The sequence below is a fragment of the Panthera leo genome, chromosome C1, assembly GCF_018350215.1.
Source record: "Panthera leo isolate Ple1 chromosome C1, P.leo_Ple1_pat1.1, whole genome shotgun sequence".
Taxonomy (NCBI): Eukaryota; Metazoa; Chordata; class Mammalia; order Carnivora; family Felidae; genus Panthera; species Panthera leo.
Window position 1 is genome coordinate 94,775,936 of NC_056686.1, and position 23,002 is coordinate 94,798,937.

General features: G+C 35.9%; 1 protein-coding gene across 3 annotated transcripts in view; it reads left to right on the plus strand.

The window, feature by feature from the left end:
* The window catches only part of RAP1A (RAP1A, member of RAS oncogene family), a 79,029-nt gene that overhangs the window by 12,898 nt on the left and 43,129 nt on the right, over positions 1–23,002 (plus strand). The window contains exon 1 of one of the 3 annotated variants that reach the window (XM_042953418.1): positions 1,181–1,203. The exons of the other annotated variants lie outside the window; for them this stretch is intronic. Coding sequence (XP_042809352.1) covers positions 1,196–1,203 — 8 coding nt within the window. The 5' untranslated portion in view covers positions 1,181–1,195. Of the gene's footprint in view, positions 1–1,180; positions 1,204–23,002 lie in introns of those variants that run through there. 3 annotated transcript variants of the gene reach the window in all.

The window sequence follows — 23,002 nt, forward strand, 5'->3', positions numbered from 1 at the left end:
TTTAGATGAAGATTACAAAAGAGAATGGATTATGATACAGGATTAACCATAGGAGAATAAATAACACATGGAAGTTGCTATGATTAGAAAAGAAATTTATTTTCCCCGAAACAGAACCAAAATTGATGAAATGTGAGCTGTGAGGAGATAAATTAATGTTGAATGAGTAAAAAGAACACTTAGTTTAGAGATGGTGGCCTATAGGGACCTTCAGAGAGGATATGATGAACCTTACCACGTGTGGCAGTAACATTATTTCATGGAGTGTGGGATCTGTCATGTTGATTTGAGTTGGAAGTACAGTACAATAAATGTAGATAGAATGAACAGGGTTGTTTTTGTGAAGCAGGAACGTATTTTAAAATACTGTTTTAAACTGTTTCCAGTTGTCCGATACTAAGGTTGTAAGACGACTGGTCTGTAAAAAATAAAACTTTATATGACATTTTGGTTCTTGGTATCCTTGAAGTGTTCTTCTTGTTATTTTGGGTTTTTTGCTATATTTCTGCATGACAACTTTTAGACTGCTTTCCTGTACATTCCACTCTTCCATTCTAATTGTAGAATCAGTTTAGTAATGACATAACCCCTGGTATGAAATTTTCATGCTTCCGGACATTGTTTTGCATATAAAGTAGAAGTGTCAGTTTGCCCTGTAGATGTGTATATCTAAAAATTGCAGGTGACTTTGATTAATTTAATTATTTAAGAATATCAGATTAATTTAAGAAAAACCACGGGCAAGTGAGTTTAGAAGGTGAATCTTACGTCTCAGACTCACCTTTGTTTGTTTAGATTTTCAGGTAGTAGGTTACTTGGGTGGTGTTTCTTTTACATCCAAATGGTAAGTCTGGAATTTGAGTAACTCAAATTGGTTGAATAGTATACTCTTTTTAAAAAGTTTTTGTGTCTTTTGAATAGTTTCACACTTAGGACAAACTTCATTGTAAAACATTCCTTTGAACTTTAAATAAATATTCAGTGACTTCTCATAGTACTCCAGTGTCATAGTTTTCACATTGTAATAGGACAGTATTATAATTCAAGAACCAACCAAAATCTGCAGTTGAAACCATGAGTAGAGTGGTTTAGATGATGTAGTCATTCTGTTATTCCCATTTTGTTTTAGACTTGGACTACTGTCATCAATGGGACGAGCTTGAGATTGTGTCACCACTCAGTACCATCTGCTTGCATGCATATGTAAGCACTAGGCCTTCAACACTGGATATAAAGAATCCTCGCTTTGTGGTGTTCTCAGCTGGCTTTCTTGGGTTCCAGTGTACTGGGCTGAGCTTGTGTCTAGAGTGAATTGTCACGGTTTTGATCTTTTGCAACCATAACACTTCCATAACCATGTCTTCGATATATTGATGTGCTGAAGATGGATGTGTGCCGTTTTTTAGTAGTCCAAAGAAAATGCTTATTTAATCAGTAAAATTTAACGAGTTTTTAAAAACATTCCAATACTTGCAAGAGAGAGAACACTTTATGTAAAAAGTCCAATAAGCCAAAGTGTTTTGTAGAAAATCAATCAGAATTGTATTTGCACGATTTTTAAAAAATTCTCTATTGTTAGGAGAGAAATAAACAGACTACCAGTGTTTATATAGTATAATTTCAGTTCTAAATTTTACAAAATACCTATTCATATATAGGCATAAAGGAAATACCAAAAAGACTGAAGTTATCTTGAAGTTGGGATTATAGGTGGTTTTATTTTTTTCTTTATACCTTTTATTTTCTGAATTTTTATACATATATTTTATAATAAGAAAATGAAAGTAATAGGGGCACCTGGGTGGCTCAGTTGGTTAAGCATCTGACTTCGGCTCAGGTCATGATCTCACGGTTCATGAGTTCAAGCCCTACATCTGGCTCTCCACTCCTGGTGCAGAGCTGCTTCATAGCCTCTGTCTCCTTCTCTCTCTGCCCCTCCCGCTCTTTCTCAAAAATAAGTAAACATTAAAAAAAATTAAGAGAAAGGAAAATGAAAGTTCTAAAATGAATTCGTTATAGAATATGAAATGAAACTTAGTAAAACTTAAAGATGAAAATTCTTACGGGATAAAATGAATTAAAGGCTGTAATGATAAAATCTGTATTTCATTATTTAAAAAAAATTTTTTTTAATTTTTTTAATGTTTTTATTTATTTTTGAGACAGAGAGAGACAGAGCATGAATGGGGGAGGGACAGAGAGAGAGGGAGACACAGAATCGGAAGCAGGCTCCAGGCTCTGAGCCATCAGCCCAGAGCCTGACGTGGGGCTCGAACTCACAGACTGTGAGATCGTGACCTGAGCCGAAGTCAGACGCTTAACCGACTGAGCCACCCAGGCGCCCCTAAAAAAATTTTTTTAAATGTTTATTTTTGAGAGAGAGAAAGAGCACAAACAGGGGAGGGGCAGAGAGAGAGGGTGACACAATCTGAAGCTGGCTCCAGGCTCTGAGCTGTCAGCACAGAGCCTGATGCAGGGCTCAAACTTTCAAACCATGAGATCATGACCTGAGCTGAAGTCGGACACTCAGCCAGCTGAGCCACCCACGCACCCCTAAAATTTGTACTTTAAAACCAAGCAAAATTAAGTTGCCTTTTTTGGGGTTTAAGGAGCAAGAGAAATGGGAAGAGTATTGTACTATTGATATGATAACTTGGACAATTTTTGTTCAATTCTTCTCACTCAGGTTTGCCTCAGTCACATACATTTATATGATGTTTTATGGATAATTATTTAATTACAAGTTTTAAATTTATTTATATAGAGAGATGATAACACCAAATCTCACTTTGAATATTTGGTCATTTGGTAGTAACATATTTGTGGTCAGCAGGCAAAAACACTCAGTGAAGGTTTGCAGATCACAGATCGCATCTGCCAGCTGCAACTTCACCTCCTTATTTCTCGTTGTTGGTTTTTTTTTTTTTTTCATCTGTAAAATGGAAAAAGAACAATACCTATTTCTCAGACATGTCTGAAGATTAAATGAGTGTGTGTGGCATACAAAAAGCACTTAATTATTATTGCTGACACTGTTAGTATTAAGACCACCGAAAGTTGGCTTTGGTGGCTATAAAAAATTGGAGAAGATTGCTGGGGACTGGAGCGATATCTTACACTTTGTATGCACTACTTTGACTAATCCAGGTATATTCTCAGTCAGTTAAATAGGACTTTTAGCTATGCACCAAGGTAGTTTCATTTTTTATGTATGCAATAAATCTTGGCATTGTGGTTTAACATTTTAAACCTGGAGGATTTAACAAGGGAGATTTTGAATTTGGTGTAGGCAGAATTTGGAATCCTGCGTATTTGAAGGCCGATGTGCCAAGTTAAGTATACTAACTAGAGAACTGAGTGTGACTGACTGCATCTTAGTTATTATTATCCAACAGTGACTTTTGTTCCTTGTTTAATTTGCATCATAAGAGCAAAGAAAACCTGTGTTTCTTTGTGACTAATGGTGCCTTGAGAAAGCCAATGGTTATGTTGGCCTAAGTGAGTTTATTTGCCCCTAAAATAGGGGCAAAATTTATCAATATTCCTTTTTTGTTTTATATTCTTCACAGTGCCTTGTACCCAGTAGAGATAGTGAATAATAGGGTGTGTTTGAGAGTTCATGAAGAAATTTGAATCAAGTTCCTTAAAGGAAAGGGAGGAGTTTAGCAGGGATTCCTAGATTTCTAGGCTCTTAGTTTAATTTTATCACTTTAGTACATAATTTAAAAATCTCTTAGACTTAAATTAAAATCTATCTGCATTTCATATTTCCATGGAGTGGGATGATGATATAAATATGCCTCATTTAATAAAAGCCACTCGCCTCATTCATAGAAATCTTGATTGGTCTGCAGTAAGGCCAAGGAATCTGTAGTTTACTTCTTCAGGTGAATCCAGATGTTCTGATGCAGTACTTTATCAATTTCTTTATATTTTCATTTTAGTATTATATTTTAAAAACTCTGTATTCTATTTTAAAGACAGTATAGGAATAAATTTTATATTCAATAATGAAAATTAATGCTGTCTTAACTTCCATCGTATATGTCTTTTTAATTAGTTAACTGTACATATATTACCATTCAAACGCAAGTAATAATCGAGTTCATTGTAGAAAAATTGAGAGTACCAATGAGGCAGTGTTTCTCAGCCTTTTTATCATTATTGCTCGTCCTGCCCCAGTCTTTTTAGATATTATTTTTCTAATTGTACCCCCTTATAAAATTTTAATACCTCTCTGTTTATGTATTATATATTAATTTGTGTTTTATAAGCAGAAAATGTTCCTTTTCTTTCCTTTTTTTTCTTTTGCCCTCAATAGCCAATTTTCATCCCCTTGGGGGCGATAATGCCCCTTTTGAGAGTGCATGAAATAAGCTAAAAAAAAAAAAAAAAACCCTTAATTTTACTTCTCAGCCTATTAGTATTTGGTATATATCTTTACCAGTGGTTTTTAATGCATATGTATTTTTTTCTTTTAAAAAATGAGATCACGGGTGCCCGGGTGTCTGAGTCAGCTAAGTGTCCGACTCTTGGTTTTGGCTCAGGCCATGATCTCAGGGTTCATGGGTTTGAGGCCCACATTGGGCTCTGGGCTAACAGTGCCGAGCCTGCTTGGGATTCTCTGTCCCCCTGCGGGCTCTCTGTCTGTGTCTCTCTCAGAATGAATAAATAAATAAACTTAAAGGAGATCAGAAGCATAATGTTTCATTTTCCTTTTAAAAATATATTGTGGGGGTGCCTGGTTGGCTCAGTCGGTTAAGCGTCCGACTTTGGCTCAGGTCATGATATTGTGGTTTGTGAGTTCGAGCCCTGCATTGGGCTCTGTGCCAACAGCTCAGAGCCTAGGGCCTGCTTCAGATTCTGTGACTCTCCCTCTCTTCCCCTCCCCTGCTCATGCTCTGTCTCTCTTTCAAAAATAAATAAATGTGAAAAAAATAAAAATATATTGTGAATTTTTGTGAAAAATGAGTATATTTTAATAATATCTAAGAATAAATAATATCAGTGCATAGTATTCTGTTATATGAATTTGCCGTCATTTAAATGATTTCGTATACTTTTTAGTTTTTTTATTGTAAGTACTGGTCTGAATATCATTGCAGTTGAATTGTTCCATGCAGTCTTAATTGTTTCCTTAGGATAAATTCCAAGAAGTAGAATTATTTTATTCTGTACATTTAAATATTTTTGGTAGGTATAGTTTAGAGGGTGAAAATCCCCTTTCCCCAAGGACAACCACCAGTAATGATGTCTAGTAATTTATCCATTCTTCTATTGAAAACCTTTTGTTTCCTGGTTTTTTGGTTTTGTTGTTTGCATACACCTTTGTTTGCTTGTGTTTTTCTGTATCAAAAATTCCCATTTGTGTTAGAATTGCTGGATCATTTAAGAATTGGAAATAAAATACATGCTTGAGTTTCTTTTTCTTTTTTCTTTTTTTAGTTTTTAGGCTTGCTTTATTTGCCTACTCTGATGTTGCTACTAGATTTTAGTTACTGTAACTTTGTAGTGTTGTGCTTTTATACCTGGAAATGTAAAATGTTCCATTAAGTAGGCACATGTGTCTGTATATTTTTCAGATTATAAGTTACAGTTTGGCTAGCTTTTTTGTTTTATTGTTTTTTAAAAGCCAAGCATATGTATTTTAACTAGACTAGAAAATTATAGATTTCTGAAGATTTACAGTTTTAGGGCTTGAGAACTTTTAGTGCCTAGCAGTGATTTAGAACTCTAAAAGCACCTCTGAATTGCAAAGTAAAGAAAAAAAGCTGTTGAGCTGTGAGCTTTCTGGAATATTTGGAACAACATTTCTGTCAAATATGCCTTTTAATCTTTGGTTTATTGATTGAAGTATCTCGGGCATATTCTTGTTTGCAATCCAACTTTCCTTCCTTTTAAACTTGGTAACTAGGTATATAGTTATATATAGGAGATACATTCTTTCTCTTTTTACATTTCTGGTACGTATTTTAGATATCTCTCACTATGCTATTCCTGCTTATTTTTATAGAGTTCCATTATATATCATCTTTAGAGTTATTCATACATTTTTTCTGAGGGTTGGAGTCTCATAAAGTTAAAAATATATCAGAATAGTTATTATATTAGGTAACACTTGTGAACCAACACCCGATTTTTATAGAATCTTAATCTAATTAGTGTTTTTGCTGGATTCAGGTAAGTTTCTTTATGAGAAGCCGTTTAACATTGCAAAAAAAATTATGCTTTGGTTTTCAAAGTAGAAATGTTTTTTGTTTTTTTACAAAAAGGGCTAATTTTTCTCAGGTACTTTCACCTTTAAATTTAAATTGAATTGCTGACACCATCACTAAAATCTTTAAATGTTGGTCCTGACCCGACTATAATTATATGAGCTAATTTTCTTTTTTAAGACACACTCTTGAGTGAGACTTCCAAATGCTCTTAGTGTTCTGAGAGAGTTAGTTTACCTTTGTAATGAAAAATCCCTCCTGTGGGTACTACACTCGCCACTAGGATGAAGGCTAATCATAATAAATGTAATAAATGCTAACTCTACCTAGGCAGTTCATACAGGGCTATTTTCTATGAGTAGCCTCTCCACGTTGACTTGTCTACAGCTAGCCCCAGTCCGTTGCAGAGGTTTACCTTGCTTTGGGTCACGGTTCTTTTCTCCAGCGGATTGAAAAACCCATCTGTTTTCCCTCATGGTGATGGTCTTTCTTTTTGCCTGCTATGTTTTAAAAAATTAGCATTGCTGATGTGATTTTGTCTCTTGAGACTTACCATTTAACCAGGTTGGAGATTCTATTCTTTGGTGATTCTATTTTATTCTATGCTTTATGAATATACACGAAGCTGGGTCCTTTACCGAAGTATCACAACAGCAAACAAATGACAACACGTTTGAGCATTAACTCATTATGGCTTTAGACCTTTGGCCAAGCCCTTTGATTGCTCGGGTACTGCTTTACCACCCCCATTGCCTACTTCTTTGTTTTCTGAAGCTGGAAGCCATATGAAAAACTTAAAATTCATTTAAATGTGTAATCCATATAAGGAGGCTATTTTAACTAAATTGAGACTACTATAAATATTGTAAAAATTAGCCTGTATGATAGACATTTGTGTTAGTAAAACTTCAAAATATTTCCATTTTATTCTTATTTAAAATATTTTCTTCTCACATTCAGTATTGTTATAAATTAGTATTAGTAAGACTTTAATTAGTAATAGCCATTTGGTGGGAAAGATTTATTAATATGTTTGTTAGAATATAGATCTCCACTGCACAGAGAAGTAGGGAGATTTTATGTTTTGTGTGCTGACAAAAAGTAAACTGCTTTTCAGTAAAAAGCACCAAGTAATTTTTACTAGTTTTTTATATAATTATTTTTCTATTCAAAGTATAATTAAAGTAATCTTTGAAGATCTTTTTAGTCACACTGTTTTTAAAAAGCTCATTATTTTGAACTAAACAAGTCATGCATTATGAGAAGAAATAACAGGTAACATATAAAGTACAGATCAAGAAAAAAGTACAGATAAGGCAAAAAATAATAGTTAACAGTTTGCTGTGTACGCTTACTGAAATTTTTTTGTGTAAACATATGTATATGCATATATACAAATATTTTTGTTTTCATACCTGCTTTTTTTTTTTAATAAAGTTTTCAGATGGTGAGGCAAGAAGACTAGAAATGTTCTTTACTAGCATACTGTAGCACTAAATAAAAATTCCATTCTTCAAAGACAGGTTTTGTCAAGTTCCCATCTCTAGCCTTGCCCTTCCCCTTACCTGGATTCTTTTTCATCACTGCTCTTCTTGAAAGGAGAGAAGTATACTGATGTGTGGGTCTCCATTCTGGCTTGGCCATATGTTAGAATTAACTGAGGAGCTTTGAGAAATAACCACATCCTGGCTCCACCATCCAGAAATTCTTTTATTTATTATTTTTTTAAGTTTATTTATTTATTTTGAGAGAAAGAGTGTGTGTGCACAAGTGCTCCCCAGTGGGGAAGGGGCAGAGAGAAAGAGGAGAGAGCAAGAATCCCAGGCAGGTGCTGCACTGTTAGTGCAGAGCCCACCGTGGGGCTTGATCTCCCAAATCATGAGCTCATGACCTGAGCTGAAACCAAGAGTTGGACGCTTTACCTACTAAGCCACCCAGGCAGCTCCACCATCCAGAGATTCTTAATTAACTGGTCGTGATGAGGCAAGATATGTGAGAAGAGAATGTGCTTTATCTTAGCCTGAGTATGGAAACCTGCCTAAACTTTTGAGTTCAAGCATGGGATAGGGGAAAGTGATGATTGAGTCCAACGGGTGTCTTCCTCACTTTCCTATCTTTAAGAAGGGTGATAGGCATAGGTCGTGGAAATCCCTCATGTTCTCAAAGGAATGTACTGCCACAAACTTCTTCATTTATTCTAGTATTGATTCATCTACAGAGTTTGTAATATTTCAATTCTAAGGAAAATCACCTCATTAAATTAATGCAGTGCAGAATGAGATAGACCAGAAGGTCAGTGGTAAAGCAGTATGGTGTTGTTGGTTAACCTCACAGGTGCTAGAGCCACACTGTCTGTGTTGCAATCCCAGTTCTGTAATTTATATCTGTTGAGCTTGGGCAAGTTTGTTTTAGCCTCTGACTCATCTATAAAATGGGGATAATAGTCTCTACCTCATAGGAATGTTGCGAAGATTAGAAATATTAATATGTAAAGTGCTCAAAACAGTATTTTGTAGGAGCACCTGGGTGGCCTAGTTGGTTGAGCATCCGACTCTTGATCTTGGCTCAGATCATGATCCTAGGCTCATGGGATCAAGCCCTGCATCTGACTCTGCAGAGCAAGGAGCCTGCGTAAGATATTCTCTCTCTCTCTCTCTCTCTCTCTCTCCCCCCTCTCTCTCTCCCCCCCCTCCCTCCCTCCCTCCCTCCCCCCCCCCTCTTTCCCTGTGCTCCTCTCCCCAACTTGCACACACATGTGCTGTCTCTCTCAAACATAACAAAACAAACCCAGTGTTTTGTATATGGTAAATACTCAATAAATAGTAGTACAATTAATATATTCTTTTTCTTGTATCTTCTTTTCTAACAGTTTTACCCTTTTCTTGCCCATTTGCCAAATTCATACTTTCTTTGAATTTCTTTACTGGAGCAGGGGTCAGCAAACTTTTTTCTGTTAAGGGCCAGATAAGAAATATTTTAGGTTTTTAGGGACATACGGTCTCTGTTGCAATACAGTAGGGCAGAAGCAGCCATAGACTATATGTAAACAAATGAGCATGACTGTGTCCACTTTATTTATGGACATTGAAGTTTACATTTCATACAATTTTCACGTCATGAAATACTAATTTTCTTTTGATTTAAAAGAAAGACGTTTAAGACTGTAAAAACCATTCTTAGTTTATAGGCCACACAAAAATAGGCAGTGAGCCCTATTTGGCCTACAGGTCAGAGTATACTGATTCCTGAACTAGAGTAAAGGAACCCACCCATTCTGCCTATTTTAGACACTCTTTCTTTCTTAAGTATGCCTTCATTCTTTAATTCCCTGTACTTTGGAGGAATCTAGAAAATTATTTTTGTTGCCATTAGGTTTAGAATTTAAAAATTGTACTCCTAGCTTAAACGATTAGCACATGGATAAAACAGGGAGCTCTTTGTGAACTCTGTCCTTAGTCACGTATATAACAGTACTTAGGGTTCTTTGGTTGCAAGCAACAGGAACAGACTTTGTCTTGTTCTTAGCACCAGTAGGTGTGTGTATTTGGGGTCTCCAAAGAACAGGCCAGTAGGATACACACACACACACACACACACACACACACACACACACAATTATTTATGCATATGCATAAATAATTGTGTGTGTGTGTGTGTGTGTGTGTGTGTGTGTGTAGTGGGAGATATATTTCAAGAAATTGGCTTATGTTGTTGTGGGGCCTAACAAGTCCAAAATTTATAGGGTAGGGCAGCTGGAAACTCTCTGGCAGCCACATGATAGAATTTCTTTTTCATGGAACCTCAGTTTTGCCCTTAAAGGCTTTCAACTGATTGGATGGAGCCTTCCCTACATTATTGATAATCTCCTTCACTTAACGTCAATTGATGTTAGATGTTAACCACATTTACGTAATACCTTCACAGCAACACCTAGATTCTGTGTTTGTTTGTGTAACTGGATACTACTGTATCCTAGCCAAGTGACACCTACAGCTAACCGTCACGTAATTCAATAAATATTTTTCCAGTAAAAGGATGAACAAATGGCTAAAATGGTTAATTTAAGCAGAAAAATACGTGTATTTGAAGGATGTTGAATAATAGAATGTAAGAAAAAAATAAGCATGCAGGCCTCAGGAAGCCTCAAGAAGCACCAGGGCAGTCAGTGTGCAGGGCTTGAGACCTAGGTAGCAGGAATAAACAGCGTCTTTAGCGTAGCACAGTCAGAATGAATCTACTTTAACCATTTCCCGCCTTTATATCACTCTCCTCAAATTTCAGCTTCTTAGGAAAATCTGCCTGAATGGCCTACCTTGAGGGGTAAGAGATCTCCTTTGCCCACTGGAGGGTGGGGCATCTTGATTGACAGTTCCACCAAAACTGCAGTGAGGGAGATGGGTTATTTCCCAACAGAGAGTCAGGATGCTGTTACCAAAAGAAGGAGGAAGGGATACTAGACATGCAAAAATAACAGATGTCTACTTCACCAATTCTTGATATCTGCCCACATAGAGGGACAGCTGGTGAAGCTGACATGGACCAGGGCCAGATCATGGAGAACTTTACAGGCCCTGTTAATGAGCTTGGTCCTAAGTCCTCTAGAAGAGTGGACCTTTTTGGAGTCGTAGACTCCATGAGAATTGAAATTTTTGGACCAAATTTTGGATCCTCTTCTATTCTTCAGAAAATTATATTTAGTCTTAAAAACAAAAGAAGGTTTTTTTTCTCCTATCTTTTGAAGTACATCCATGGTTGATGGGAAGAAGGGCTAGTCTCTTAACCTGAATGGTTAAGAATTCATAGGGAGAGGGTGGTATATACTGTTCAAGGATTTTAGGCAGGGGAACCACAGTAGGGTTGCATTTTAAATAAATCGTTCTGGCTTGCATTGGAGGATAGATTCAAGGGGTGTAAGGCTGGGTGGAGGCTAAAAAAGAATGTCAGTATTACTGCTCTTCCCTCAGCTTCTGATGTTGCAGTTTTTTGATTCTCCTTAATCTCTGATTGCTCATGGAAATACTTGGTTAAGGGATGATGAGTGCTTTGATTAACAAGTAATAGGCATGAAAAGGGTAAACAATTTTAAGAAATATTTAGGAGGTAAAATCCACAGGACTTAGCTATGGATCATATTTGGGGAACAGATTGTACATGGGCATGCATGTTTCTAGCTTGCGTGACAGAAGATTGCAGAGGGATTAGTAGAGAGCAGGTAGAGGGATTGACCTTTAAATGTGAGGAGGGACTTTATCTTCTGAGTGGGACTTGAGGAAAAAAGATGATAGTGACTGGACTTGATACTAGTAAGGGGGGGAGGGAATGAGGGAGGAAGTATAACAATGATTGGTAAGAGGATTGATGTGCAATACTGAAGGTCCAGGTGAGATTTCAGACCAGGAATGTGTCGTAGTGATGTCAGTTACATAATGGTGTTGTCTCCTGCAATGAAGAAAGATTTTAAGATTCATTCATGGTTGATGTTACATTGGCTGATTTGGGGGGAAACACAGGAATACACAGAATAGAGGTAGCTGGTCAAAGACTAACTCAAAAGGGTATAATTATGATGAAGAGCGGACACATATAGAGCCCATACTCTGTGCTAGGCACATTTATACATATGCACTAGGGATACTAACTTATTTACTCAGAGTAACCCTCTGAAGTAGGCACTGTTATCCTAATGATGAAACTGAGGCACAGAGAGGTTAAGACATTGCCTACGATTACAGAGCAGGTAAGTGACAGAGCTGGACTTCAGACCCAGAAGTTAGGTTCCAAAGTCTATGCTTAGCTACTAAGCTACACTGATGACCGCTCTTGGAATCTAGATTTAGGAGAGAAGGAGAGGAGCTGATAGGTTGGGAGATGATGAAGGGATCGACGTGTCTGAGATTTTATTTTAGTACGGTGGGAAACCTGTGCTGTGGGATTTTCCTCGGATTACAGACACAACGATTTATACCAGGCCAGGTATTGAAAAAAAGGAAATTAATTTAGACATTTACTAATAATTCTTAATGATCAGGAGCCTTTTTCATGAATTGTATTTGGACTGCCCAGTTCTTTTTGCTTCACTTTTGTGTGCTGATAACAAGATATTCTTGTAAAAGTAAACCTCTCCGTTTCCTTTTGTATGCTTCATTACCCTAGTTTTGACAGAACCTTTAATAAATGACCAAATTTTTTCTACTCTTTCTCTTTGCTCTCATAACATTAATTTGGCAGGCTTTTTCACTCCAGTGTGTTTGCGTCCACTGCACTGCTGCTGTTTAGTAGGGGAGCCCTGCCAGTTAGAGCTAGAGAGGTTTTGTTCTGATTTGGAGAGACAGCATGTATCTGTCTTTCAGATTTCCTTTTCTTTCCTTCACCCACCCTCCCCCCGCACCCCGAACTTGGTGCCCAATTTGTAAATACATTTCAGCAAATGCAGACTAAAGGAATAAAAAATGAATGCATGCCTCAGAGTAGAGCCACTTCTCAACATAGAATTGGCTTTTGGAAAAATGTTTGGCTTTTTCCAATGATTGTTGTTACCTAGAGGCCATACAATTGATAAATTAATCAAACTAACACTTTGCACAAAGGCATTATAATATTTTTGTCTTACTAAATTTAGTCAACTGGTCTTATTTTCTTTTATCACTGCCATGTATTCGTAGTAGATCAACATAATGGATATTTGTAAGATTAGGGACCACTGTAATACTGTTTTTTTTTCCCGGTATTAATCCAGATACTGAGTTAAGTTTGATGTTTGCTGGGCTTAGTATGCCTTAGATTGATTTAGGCAAATAAATCAGTTATTTACGTCTAGCCAGTAAAAGGCATTGTTAGAAACAGGGCTCTAGATCTAAATGTTAAGATTTTAGCCTCTAGGAAATTTAGTCATATATGTTTAATTGTAGTATCTGCCTTTGAACCCTGACCCTCAAGACTTTAGTAATACTTAATGTTTTTCCTGTACTCAAGTGGTTTTTGATTTGACTCTAAATACTTTTTCCCAGTTAACAAGCTTAGTCCAGATCTAGGCCTCTAAGTTTTTTTTTATACTCAGAGAATTTTAATAGTTCTTATTGATTGGTATCTTTTAACTAATATGAAGTTATTTAAATTGGTAAATTTTTATCAATAAAATATTATAATAATTCATTTTTGAAGAACATTGAAAATTATGTGAGTCCGAAAGCATTAGACTCAAACACAATTGTTAAGAGTTGGTAATTTTGTAATTTACTTGTATGTAGCATTTTTCAGATTTTGCAATTTGTATATGCTGTTGTTCTGATAGTTTCATATCTACCAAAGGATTAAGATCAGTCTAGATACTGAGAAATTTCTAATCATTGTGAATGTGTATGAATGTTGTAGGTAACCTATTGGTCTTTTAGTTTGCTCTATATTGAGAATTCTGTTTTTCAGTGAAAATATCTGGTATACTTGTTGTCAAGAATTCTGCATAGAAATTCCTCTATAATCATATTTTCTGGTGTTTCATGACAAAGGCACTGCTTAACTGTGCTATTGTTTCCATTTATTTGTGGTATTTTGTGTATGTGGTTGTTTGGAAATTTTATCATATATCATGGAAATATTTCTTTTATGACAATTTAAAGACTGTTCTTGTAACCCTGCATTTTATTTTTGTAATTTTAATTTTTTTATTAAATGTTGCTTCTTTGGCAACTCTTAATATCCTTAAATGTTTCCATGTTTGTGACCTCTGGTCGCTGTCTTTCAACATATTGTTGTCAAATGCAAGATTTGGGAGTTATTTTCTCCTTGTACGATATTCTTTAGGTAAAAGAAAGATAAAAGCTGTAATTCATTCAGCCCTAACTTTAAAATAGAGTTAGATACTACTATTAAGCAAATATTTAGCAGGATTAGTTTTCTTTCTAGTTAGAATTTTCTGGGCAGAAATGTTGTACTCAAAGTAATTTTCAGAGTTGGAAGTATTTTAAAGCTTTGATCGGAATTGCATTTTCAAGGAGATTGTTGTAATATATTGATTTCTGTAAACATGCAGACTCAGTATGTACCAGACCTTGCATTGATGTATATATACATAAGTAAAAACGGGAGTAGGGAAAGTGGAGGTGGGATCAGTTGGTTATGCTGATGGAATGTGGGTGGACCTGGGTGATAATAAGTATTTCCTGGTGGTCATTTCTGTCAACGAACAGTATTTCAAATATTTGAAGTGCTCCTTCTCTGAGGCAGGTATTCTAGCACATTTCAGACCCATTGGAATGGGTTTTCTTAAAAGAATTTAGCCACTGTGAACAAAGAAACCTGCTGAAACAAGGCTTAATTTTGAATTAAAATTAAATAGAAGCTGATATTAGAATGAGTACATACAAGATATGTTATCTCAACGCTTCATTTCATCACCCTATTTTGTATAGTCTTCTGGCCATTGACTACTTTTTATCAGTTTTGTAGTAGTTGGACATGGAAAGAAAATGAGATGAAGCACATATCTGGAAATTTTGCCTTTTTAAAAATTTTGTTCTTGTTTTGTTTTTACTATGGAAAATAAAATCTGGTAAACAATTTAGGAAGACAGCATAGAGTTGAGGTTAAGAATGTGGGCATTGGAATCATGTTGCCTGAATTCTGATCCCAGCTATGCAAATTACTGTGTGATCTTTGGTTAAGATACTTTTCTTAGCCTCACTTTCTTTAGCTATAATATGATATAATGGTAACTCTACCTTAGGCCATGAAAATCACATGGTATGGTCCATATGAACCACTTAGCATGGAATATTAGATATTATCATTGTTCTATTATCCCTTCTTTTCTCTTCATCAGAACTTTACTATGGATTCTGACTTGATTTTTGAGGTTACTATTTGGTTTCCACTGAATTTTAGCAGGCTGTTTAGTGTTTAAAGGAATATTTAGTACATTTTTCTTTTAGCTAGAATAAGCTAAAGATGCAAAATGTTGTGTTAGATTCCTGAGACCTGGGAAACCGGTCTGAATACTTTTATGCACTTGGTTAACCTTTATGCTATTCAGAATGTGAGACCAGTTTGTGCTGATTTCCATTCCTCTATTAGTCTTTAAAAAAATGAGTCACCATAGTGTCCATTGATGTCATTGGGACCATTAGGAGAATTGCTTGTTATCTATGAAGATCCAGGGAACTCTTGTTTGTACTTATTTTAATAATCAAAGCTTGGTTTTGCTTAATTCTTCTAACAATATGTGAGTAATGTTATTTGTAGAGTGCTTTTTATAAACTTTTATAAACTTTGTCTCATTTGATCTTCACAATTATGTGAAAAAGGTAGGACAGATGGAATCACTCCTACTTGTAAAGATGAGAAATCTGGGCTCCAAAGAAGTTCAGCGACTTGCCCAGAGATAAATAGTTATGTCTGCTGTCTCTTATATTAGTTTTCATTGTACTATATCAAAGAGTTTCTTTGTAGAACCAATCCCTTCTATAATGGTCAACCTATAATTTCCAGAACATCAAATTCAAATTGTTGAAATTACTGGATTTTCACATTTGCTAGAAATATGTACCTTTTGTTACGGTTTCACTTTTTTTTTTTTTTTTTTTTTTTTTACTATATATCAACTTCTGCCGAAGTATATTACTATAATTTTAATCTTATTTGTAGGTATAGGATTTAGAGATACTTGATTTGGAAGTATTCCCTTAAAATACATTTGATGCTAGAAAGTTATTTTAATAAGTAAATTAACTATAAATATAATTTTGATTTCAGAGGGCATTATGAAAGACTTTTTTTCTCTGATTCTTATGGTACTTGTAGTCAAGCTGACCAATTTCAAAAGAAAAAATGACTTTTTACTTTCTGGAATCATTTTAAAAACTAGTGTACTTTATATTGTGTAAATACCTGTGGGGAGATACATATATTTTTTTTAATTGAGGACATTCTTTGTGTAAGAAGTTCAGTTTAAGTAATTTTAGATCTTCTGCTCTTGTATTCATGAGCTGTATACAAATCACTATGAAGGAATACGAAATAGTTCTTAAGTTGCTTTCAACAAAGTTGACATTGATACAAGAGAAGGTAACACTAATTATGACACAAAGTAGAGGTTGTCAAACTACAATATAAGACCTGGTTTTGTATGGCAATCAAGCTAAGATGGTATTTGCTTTTGTTGTTTAAAAAAACAAACAAAAAAACCCAGGAGAATGTGTGACTTAGACCATGTGTGATCTGCAGAGCAAAAATAAAAATATTTACTGTCTGGCTCTTTACAGAAAACATTTGCTGACTGTGAATTAGGGGAATATGTATTGCATAAGATAAAGTGTAGCTAGAGACATTCGGGAAGGCAGACCAAAACCACAACGTGATACCGTTTCATACCCACTAGGATAGCTTTAATCAAAAACTGGACAGTAACAAGTGTTGACAAGGATGTGGAGGGATTGGAACTCTCATGGTCTGCTGGTGGGAATGTAAAATGGTATAGCCACTATGGAAAACAATCTGGCAGTTCTTCAAAAATGTTAAACATAGAGTTACCATATGACCCAGCAATTCCACTGTAGGTATAAACTCAAGAGAATTAGAAACATGTTCACATAAAAACTTGTTCATAACATTATTAGTCACAATAGCCTAAAGGTCCATCAGCTGATAAATGAATAACTAAAATGTGGTATAGCTATACAATGGAATATTATTATCCAGCCTTAAAAATAAATGAAGCACTAATACATGCTACAACATAGACGAACCTTGCATTGTATGTGAAAGAAGCCAGACACAAATTATCACAAATGCTATTATTCCATTTGTAGAAATGTCTACAGTAGTCAAATCCATAGAGACAGTAAATAGAGTAGTGGTTGCCAGAGACTGGGTGGGGAAATTGGGAGTGACTACCACTGGATGTAGGGTTTCTTTTTAGAGCAATGAAAATGTTCTGGAATTAGTGGTGATGGTTGCACAGCCTCGCGAGTGTAATTTAAACCACTGAATTATATACTTTAAAATGGTGAATTTTATGTTATGTGAATTATATCTCAACAAAAGAAAATGTAACTGGAGACTAAGTAGTTTTATAAAAGAAGTAATGAGAGGTCAGGTAAAGAAGAGAAGACTATAGGCACAAATCGATTGATACAACTTTGAAGTTGGGGCTTTAAATGCACCTCAGAGGGCGTGGAGGGTTTGGATAGAAACAGAGGAAGGTAGGTAGGTAGGTAGGTGTGGCATTACAGATCTTAGGGAGGGGTATAAACCGAGTTCTTGGTGTTTGACCAGAGATGAAGGAGTGGCAAGACTAAGAGGAAGAAAGACCACTTGAATTTGTTTTCATGAGGTTTGTAAACTGGCATATTTAACTGATTTGTCTTGTTAGGGATCATGCTTTGCACTATCATTTTTATGGAACTAATTGTGTATTCTTCTAGGCTAAGGCAGGAATTTTTTATTCCAGCCAGAAAGCAAGAGCCTAAGGGCTCCATGGTACCTTTAACAGGTTACTGTATGTAAGGATTTTAGTTCTCAGTATATGCTTTGAGGAATTTGTTACCATCTTTTTTTTTCTTTTTCAAGCTTTTATTTAAACTCCAGTTAGTTAACATGTAGTGTAACATTAGTTGCAGGTGTAGAATTGAGTGATTCATCACTTACACACAATACCCAGTGCTCATCACAAGTGCCTTCCTTAATACGCATCACCCATTTAGCCCCTCCGCACCTCCCCTGCCCATCTCCTGTCTAGTAACCCTATTTGTTCTCTATTGTTAAGAGTCTGTTTTCTGGTTTGCCCCTCCTTTTTCTTTTATACCCTATATTCATCTGTTTTGTTTCTTAAATTCCACATATGAGTGAAATCGTATGGTACTTGTATTTCTCTGACTTATTTTGCTTAGCATAATACTCAGTCTCCATCCATGTTGTTACAAGTGGCAGAATTTCATTCTTTTTTTATGGGTGAGTAATATTCCATTGTGCATATATAACACTTCTTCTTTATACATTCATCAGTCGATGGATGTCTGAGCTCTTTCCATAATTTGGCTGTTGTTGATAGTGCTGCTATAAACATCAGGGTCCTTGTATCCCTTCCAATCAGTATTTTTGTATCTGTTGGGTAAATACCTAGTAGTGTGGTTCCTGGGTAATAGGTAGTTCTATTTTTAACTTTTTGAGGAACCTGCATACGGTTTTCCAGAGTGACTACACCAGTTTGCATTCCCACCAGCAGTGTGAGAAGGTTCTCCTTTTTTTGCTTGTTTTGTTTGTAACCAATTTTAAGTCATACATAGTATCTGATTTTTTTGTTATTCACAAAAATCCTTAATAATATGGTTCCTTATATTTGCCACTTTATACTTTATAAAGTTCTTTCTTGTATATCCCCTCATTTAATCCTCTCACCACACCTGTGAGATAGATAGTATCATTCCCATTTTAAAGATGAAAGAGGCCATATAATAATAATAGAGTGATTTGGAGGCAGGATGGGGGTACTGGAATCAAACAAAATGCCTAGGTTCGAATTCTGGTTTTGCCATTTACTAATTGTGTATGAGTTTTGAGTTATTTTAACCTGTCTGGGTTATACGTTTTCTCTTATGCAAAATGGTGTTTGTAATCTTGTAGAGTGATATTTGAATGTTACAGAAGTAAAATTCTTAGAATCGTGCTTGATGCATAGTAAGCCCTCAGTAAGTGTTGTGCTGTTACTATAGATCATGAGAATTGAGTGAGATTAAGAAGTCCAAAGTCTTGGGGCGCCTGGGTGGCTCAGTCGGTTAAGCGTCCGACTTCGGCTCAGGTCATGATCTCGCGGTCCGTGGGTTCAAGCCCCGCGTCGGGCTCTGTGCTGACTGCTCAGAGCCTGGAGCCTGTTTCAGATTCTGTGTCTCCCTCTTTCTCTGACCCTCCCCTGTTCATGCTCTCTCTCTCTCTGTCTCAAAAATAAATAAATGTTAAAAAAAAAAAAAAAAAGAAGTCCAAAGTCTTCCAGCTTAATAAGTGGTAGAGCCAGCACTTAATTATTGGTGTTCTGAATCCAAGTCTTGTTTATCTAGTTGCTTTCACCAGATTTTATTATATACTTATTTATTGGCCATACATTTATAAATTTTCTAAACTTTCATTTAAGTGTAAACCAGACAATAATCCAGGTATCGATAGCACAAGAGATTTTCTTCTATGCCCTTTACAACAGAACTTTCATTCCTAAATCCAGTCTTTTACTTTAATCCACTAACACCCAGTCCTTAGCACTTATAAACCAAATTATGAACTAGGAAGGGAAGATGACAAAGGAAAACATAGATTTAACATAGTAACAAAAATTAACTTGGATATGATAAACTATTAAAAGCAACACACCTAGGGGGAAAACCTGGAATAATCAAAAGGGTGGCTGTCCTTAATAAATAAGCAGAAAAGACTGATTGATTGGAAAAATAACTTTTTTCAAAGACAAATGAGGAAAGACTAGGCAGTTAGCTAAAGAGAAAAGATGTGAATGATAAATATCTGAAAAATAGGTTAACTTCAGAAGTTAATCAAAGAAATTTAAGTTTAGGGTAATACATTTTTGATAATACAATTAAACTAAGAACACTTAAATTTTTTTTTTAATTTATTTATTTTTGAGACAGAGACAGAGCATGAGCAGGGGAGGGGCAGAGAGAAAGGGAGACACAATCTGAAGCAGGCTCCAGGCTCTGAGCTGTCAGCACACAGCCTGATGCGGGGCTCGAACTCACAAACTGTGAGATCATGACCTGAGCTGAAGCCGGACACTTAACCGACTGAGCCACCCAGGCGCCCCAAGAACACTTAAATTTAAAACTAAGTTGAAACTCTGCTGTTAGGGATATAGTGAAATGGGAACCACATATTTCTGAGGGAAATGTCAATGATAAACCCCAGTAGTCTCCATGAAAAACCTAATCTTAGATCTAGTAACGATCCATTGGAGAATGTAACCCAGAGAAAAAAATGATAACTTTGGATAAAGTTTGTGCACAAATATTCATTGCATCATTATCTATAATAACATCTGGACATATCCAGCCAAAAGAATAGTTAAATTATTATACACTTATTACAATATTATTATTGAAGAGTTTCATTAAAAATTTTAATGCCCTTGGGAAAAGATGATGACATAATGTTTGGAGGGTTTGGAAAAAAGCATGATTCAAAATTGCACTAACCTCTAGTGTCAGGGGGAAACTTAAGTCTTGAGAATAAATAGTTTCTTCTGGACAAACATTTACTGAGTAGCTCTCAAATGTTTGATGTATTTGACTGTCTACCTACTGAAAAAATAGAATAAATAACACAAAAGACCTCTTAAACCCAAATCCTCTTTCCCTTGTAGTAGTGACTACTCATTTCTCTATTCTTTCAGCAAACTCCTAAAAATTTTTTCTACAGTTGTTTCTGATTTCTCACTCTTTCCTGAATCCAGACGGGCTTTTGTCCCTAGGTTAGTCCACTGAAATGAGTTCAAGTCTCCAGTGACCCCCAGTGGTCAGTTCCCAGCCCTCCTCTTCCTGGAATCAGCAGCAGCATTTAGCAGTTGATCACTTCTTTCACATGTTTTCTTCTCTGTCTTCTAAAGCCACACACATGGTTTCCCCTACCTCACTGGCTGTTGCTTGTCCTCCTTTGCCGACTGCTCTACTTAAGGGTTTTTTTTTTAAGTTAGTGTGATGAATTATATATTTTTAAAAATTGTGATAAAATACACGTAATACAAAATTTACCATTGTAACCATTTTTAAGTGTCCAGTTCAGTAAAGTACATTTACATTTTTGTGAAACCTTTCACCATATATCTCTAGAATTTTTCTCATCTTCCCCAGCTGAAACTCTGTGCCCGTTAAATACTTAACTCCGCATTCCCTTCTCCTCCCAGCCCCTGACAACCATTCTACTTCCTGTCTATAGATTGGACTATTGACTGCTCTAGGTATTTCATGTACCTTGGAATCATACGGTATTGGCTCTTTCGTGACTGGCTTTTTTCAGTTAACATAATATTTTCAAGGTTCATCCATGTTGTATCATGTGTCACAATTTCCTTCCTTTTAAGGAAGGAATGTATATACCATCACATGTATATACCACATTTTGTTTGTCCATTCATCTGTTGATGGACACCTGGGTTGATTCCACTTTTGACCTCTGTGAATAATGGCCGCTGTAAACATGGATGTACTACAAATATCTGTTTGAGTCTCCGCTTTCAGTTCTCTTGGATATATATCCAGAAGTAGAACTGCTGGCTTTGGGGGGACGGGGAGAGGAGCGGGGCGGTGCCTGGGTGGCTCAGTCAGCTGAGTGGCTGATTCTTGATTTCAGCTCAGGTCTTGATCCCAGGGTTGTGGGATTGAGCCCTGTCTCAGGCTCCACTGGGTATGGAGCCTACTTAAGATTCTCTCTGTCTCTGCATCTCTCCCCCACTCACGTGCTCACTGGCTCTCTCAAAAAATAAAATAAAGAACATAAGAAGTAGAACTGCTGGATCATATGTTAATGATTCTATATGTAATCTTTTGAGGAACTGCCATACTGTTTTCCATATTCCCACCAGCAGTGCACAAGGGTTCTAATTCCTCCACATTCTTACCAGTATTTATTATTTTCTGGTTTCCTCTTCTGTTTGTTTCGTTTATTTTGGTTTGATAATAGCCATCCTAATGGATCTGAAGTGATATATAATTATGGTTTTGATTTGCATTTCCCTGATGATTAGTGATGTTGAATGTCTCATGTGCTTACTGGCCATTTGTGTATCTTATCTTCTTTGGAAAAATGTCTATTTAAGTCCTTTGTGCATTTTTTATTTGTGTTATTTGGTTTTTTTGTTGTTGAGTTGTAGGAGTTCTTTATGTATTCTGGATATTAACACCTTATCAGATATATGGCTCACAGATGTTTTCTTCCATTCCATCAGTTGCTGTTTTTTTTTTTTTGTTTTTTTTTTTGTTTTAATTTTTTTTAACGTTTATTTATTTTTGAGACAGAGAGAGACAGAGCATGAACGGGGGAGGGTCAGAGAGAGGGAGACACAGAATCCAAAACAGGCTCCAGGCTCCAAGCTGTCAGCACAGAGCCTGACGCGGGGCTCGAACTCACGGACCGCGAGATCGTGACCTGAGCCGAAGTCGGCCACTCAACCGACTGAGCCACCCAGGCGCCCCCATCAGTTGCTGTTTTACACTGTTGGTTGTGTGCTTTGATTCACAGAAGTTTTAAATTTTGATGTACTCTAATTTATCTTTTTTCTTCTGTTGCTTGTGCTTTTAATGTCATATCCAGGAAATCATTGCCAAATCTAATGTCATGAAGTTTTTTCCCTGATGTTTTCTTCTAAAAGTTTTATACTTTTGCTCTTACATTTAGGTCTTTGATCCATTTGAATTAATTTTGTATAAACTGTAAGATAAGAATCCAGCTTAATTCTTTTGCTTGTGAATACCCATTTCCCAACACCATTTGTTGAAAAGACTGCCTTTTCCTCATTGAATGGTATTAGCAACCTTGTCAAGTCATTTGACCATTTATGTAAAGGTTGATTTCTGGGCTCCCTATTCTACAAATTTTGGTGTGTTGTATTTTCATTTTCAGTCTGTTCAAAATACTAATTTCCATTTTAATTTCTTATTTGAATCATGGATTATTTAGAGATATGTTATTTTGTTTCCAGGTATTTGGGGATTTTGATGTCTTTCTATTATTGATTTCTAGGTTAATTCCATTGTGGTCAGAAAACATACTTTGTATAACAAGCTTAAATGCCTTTA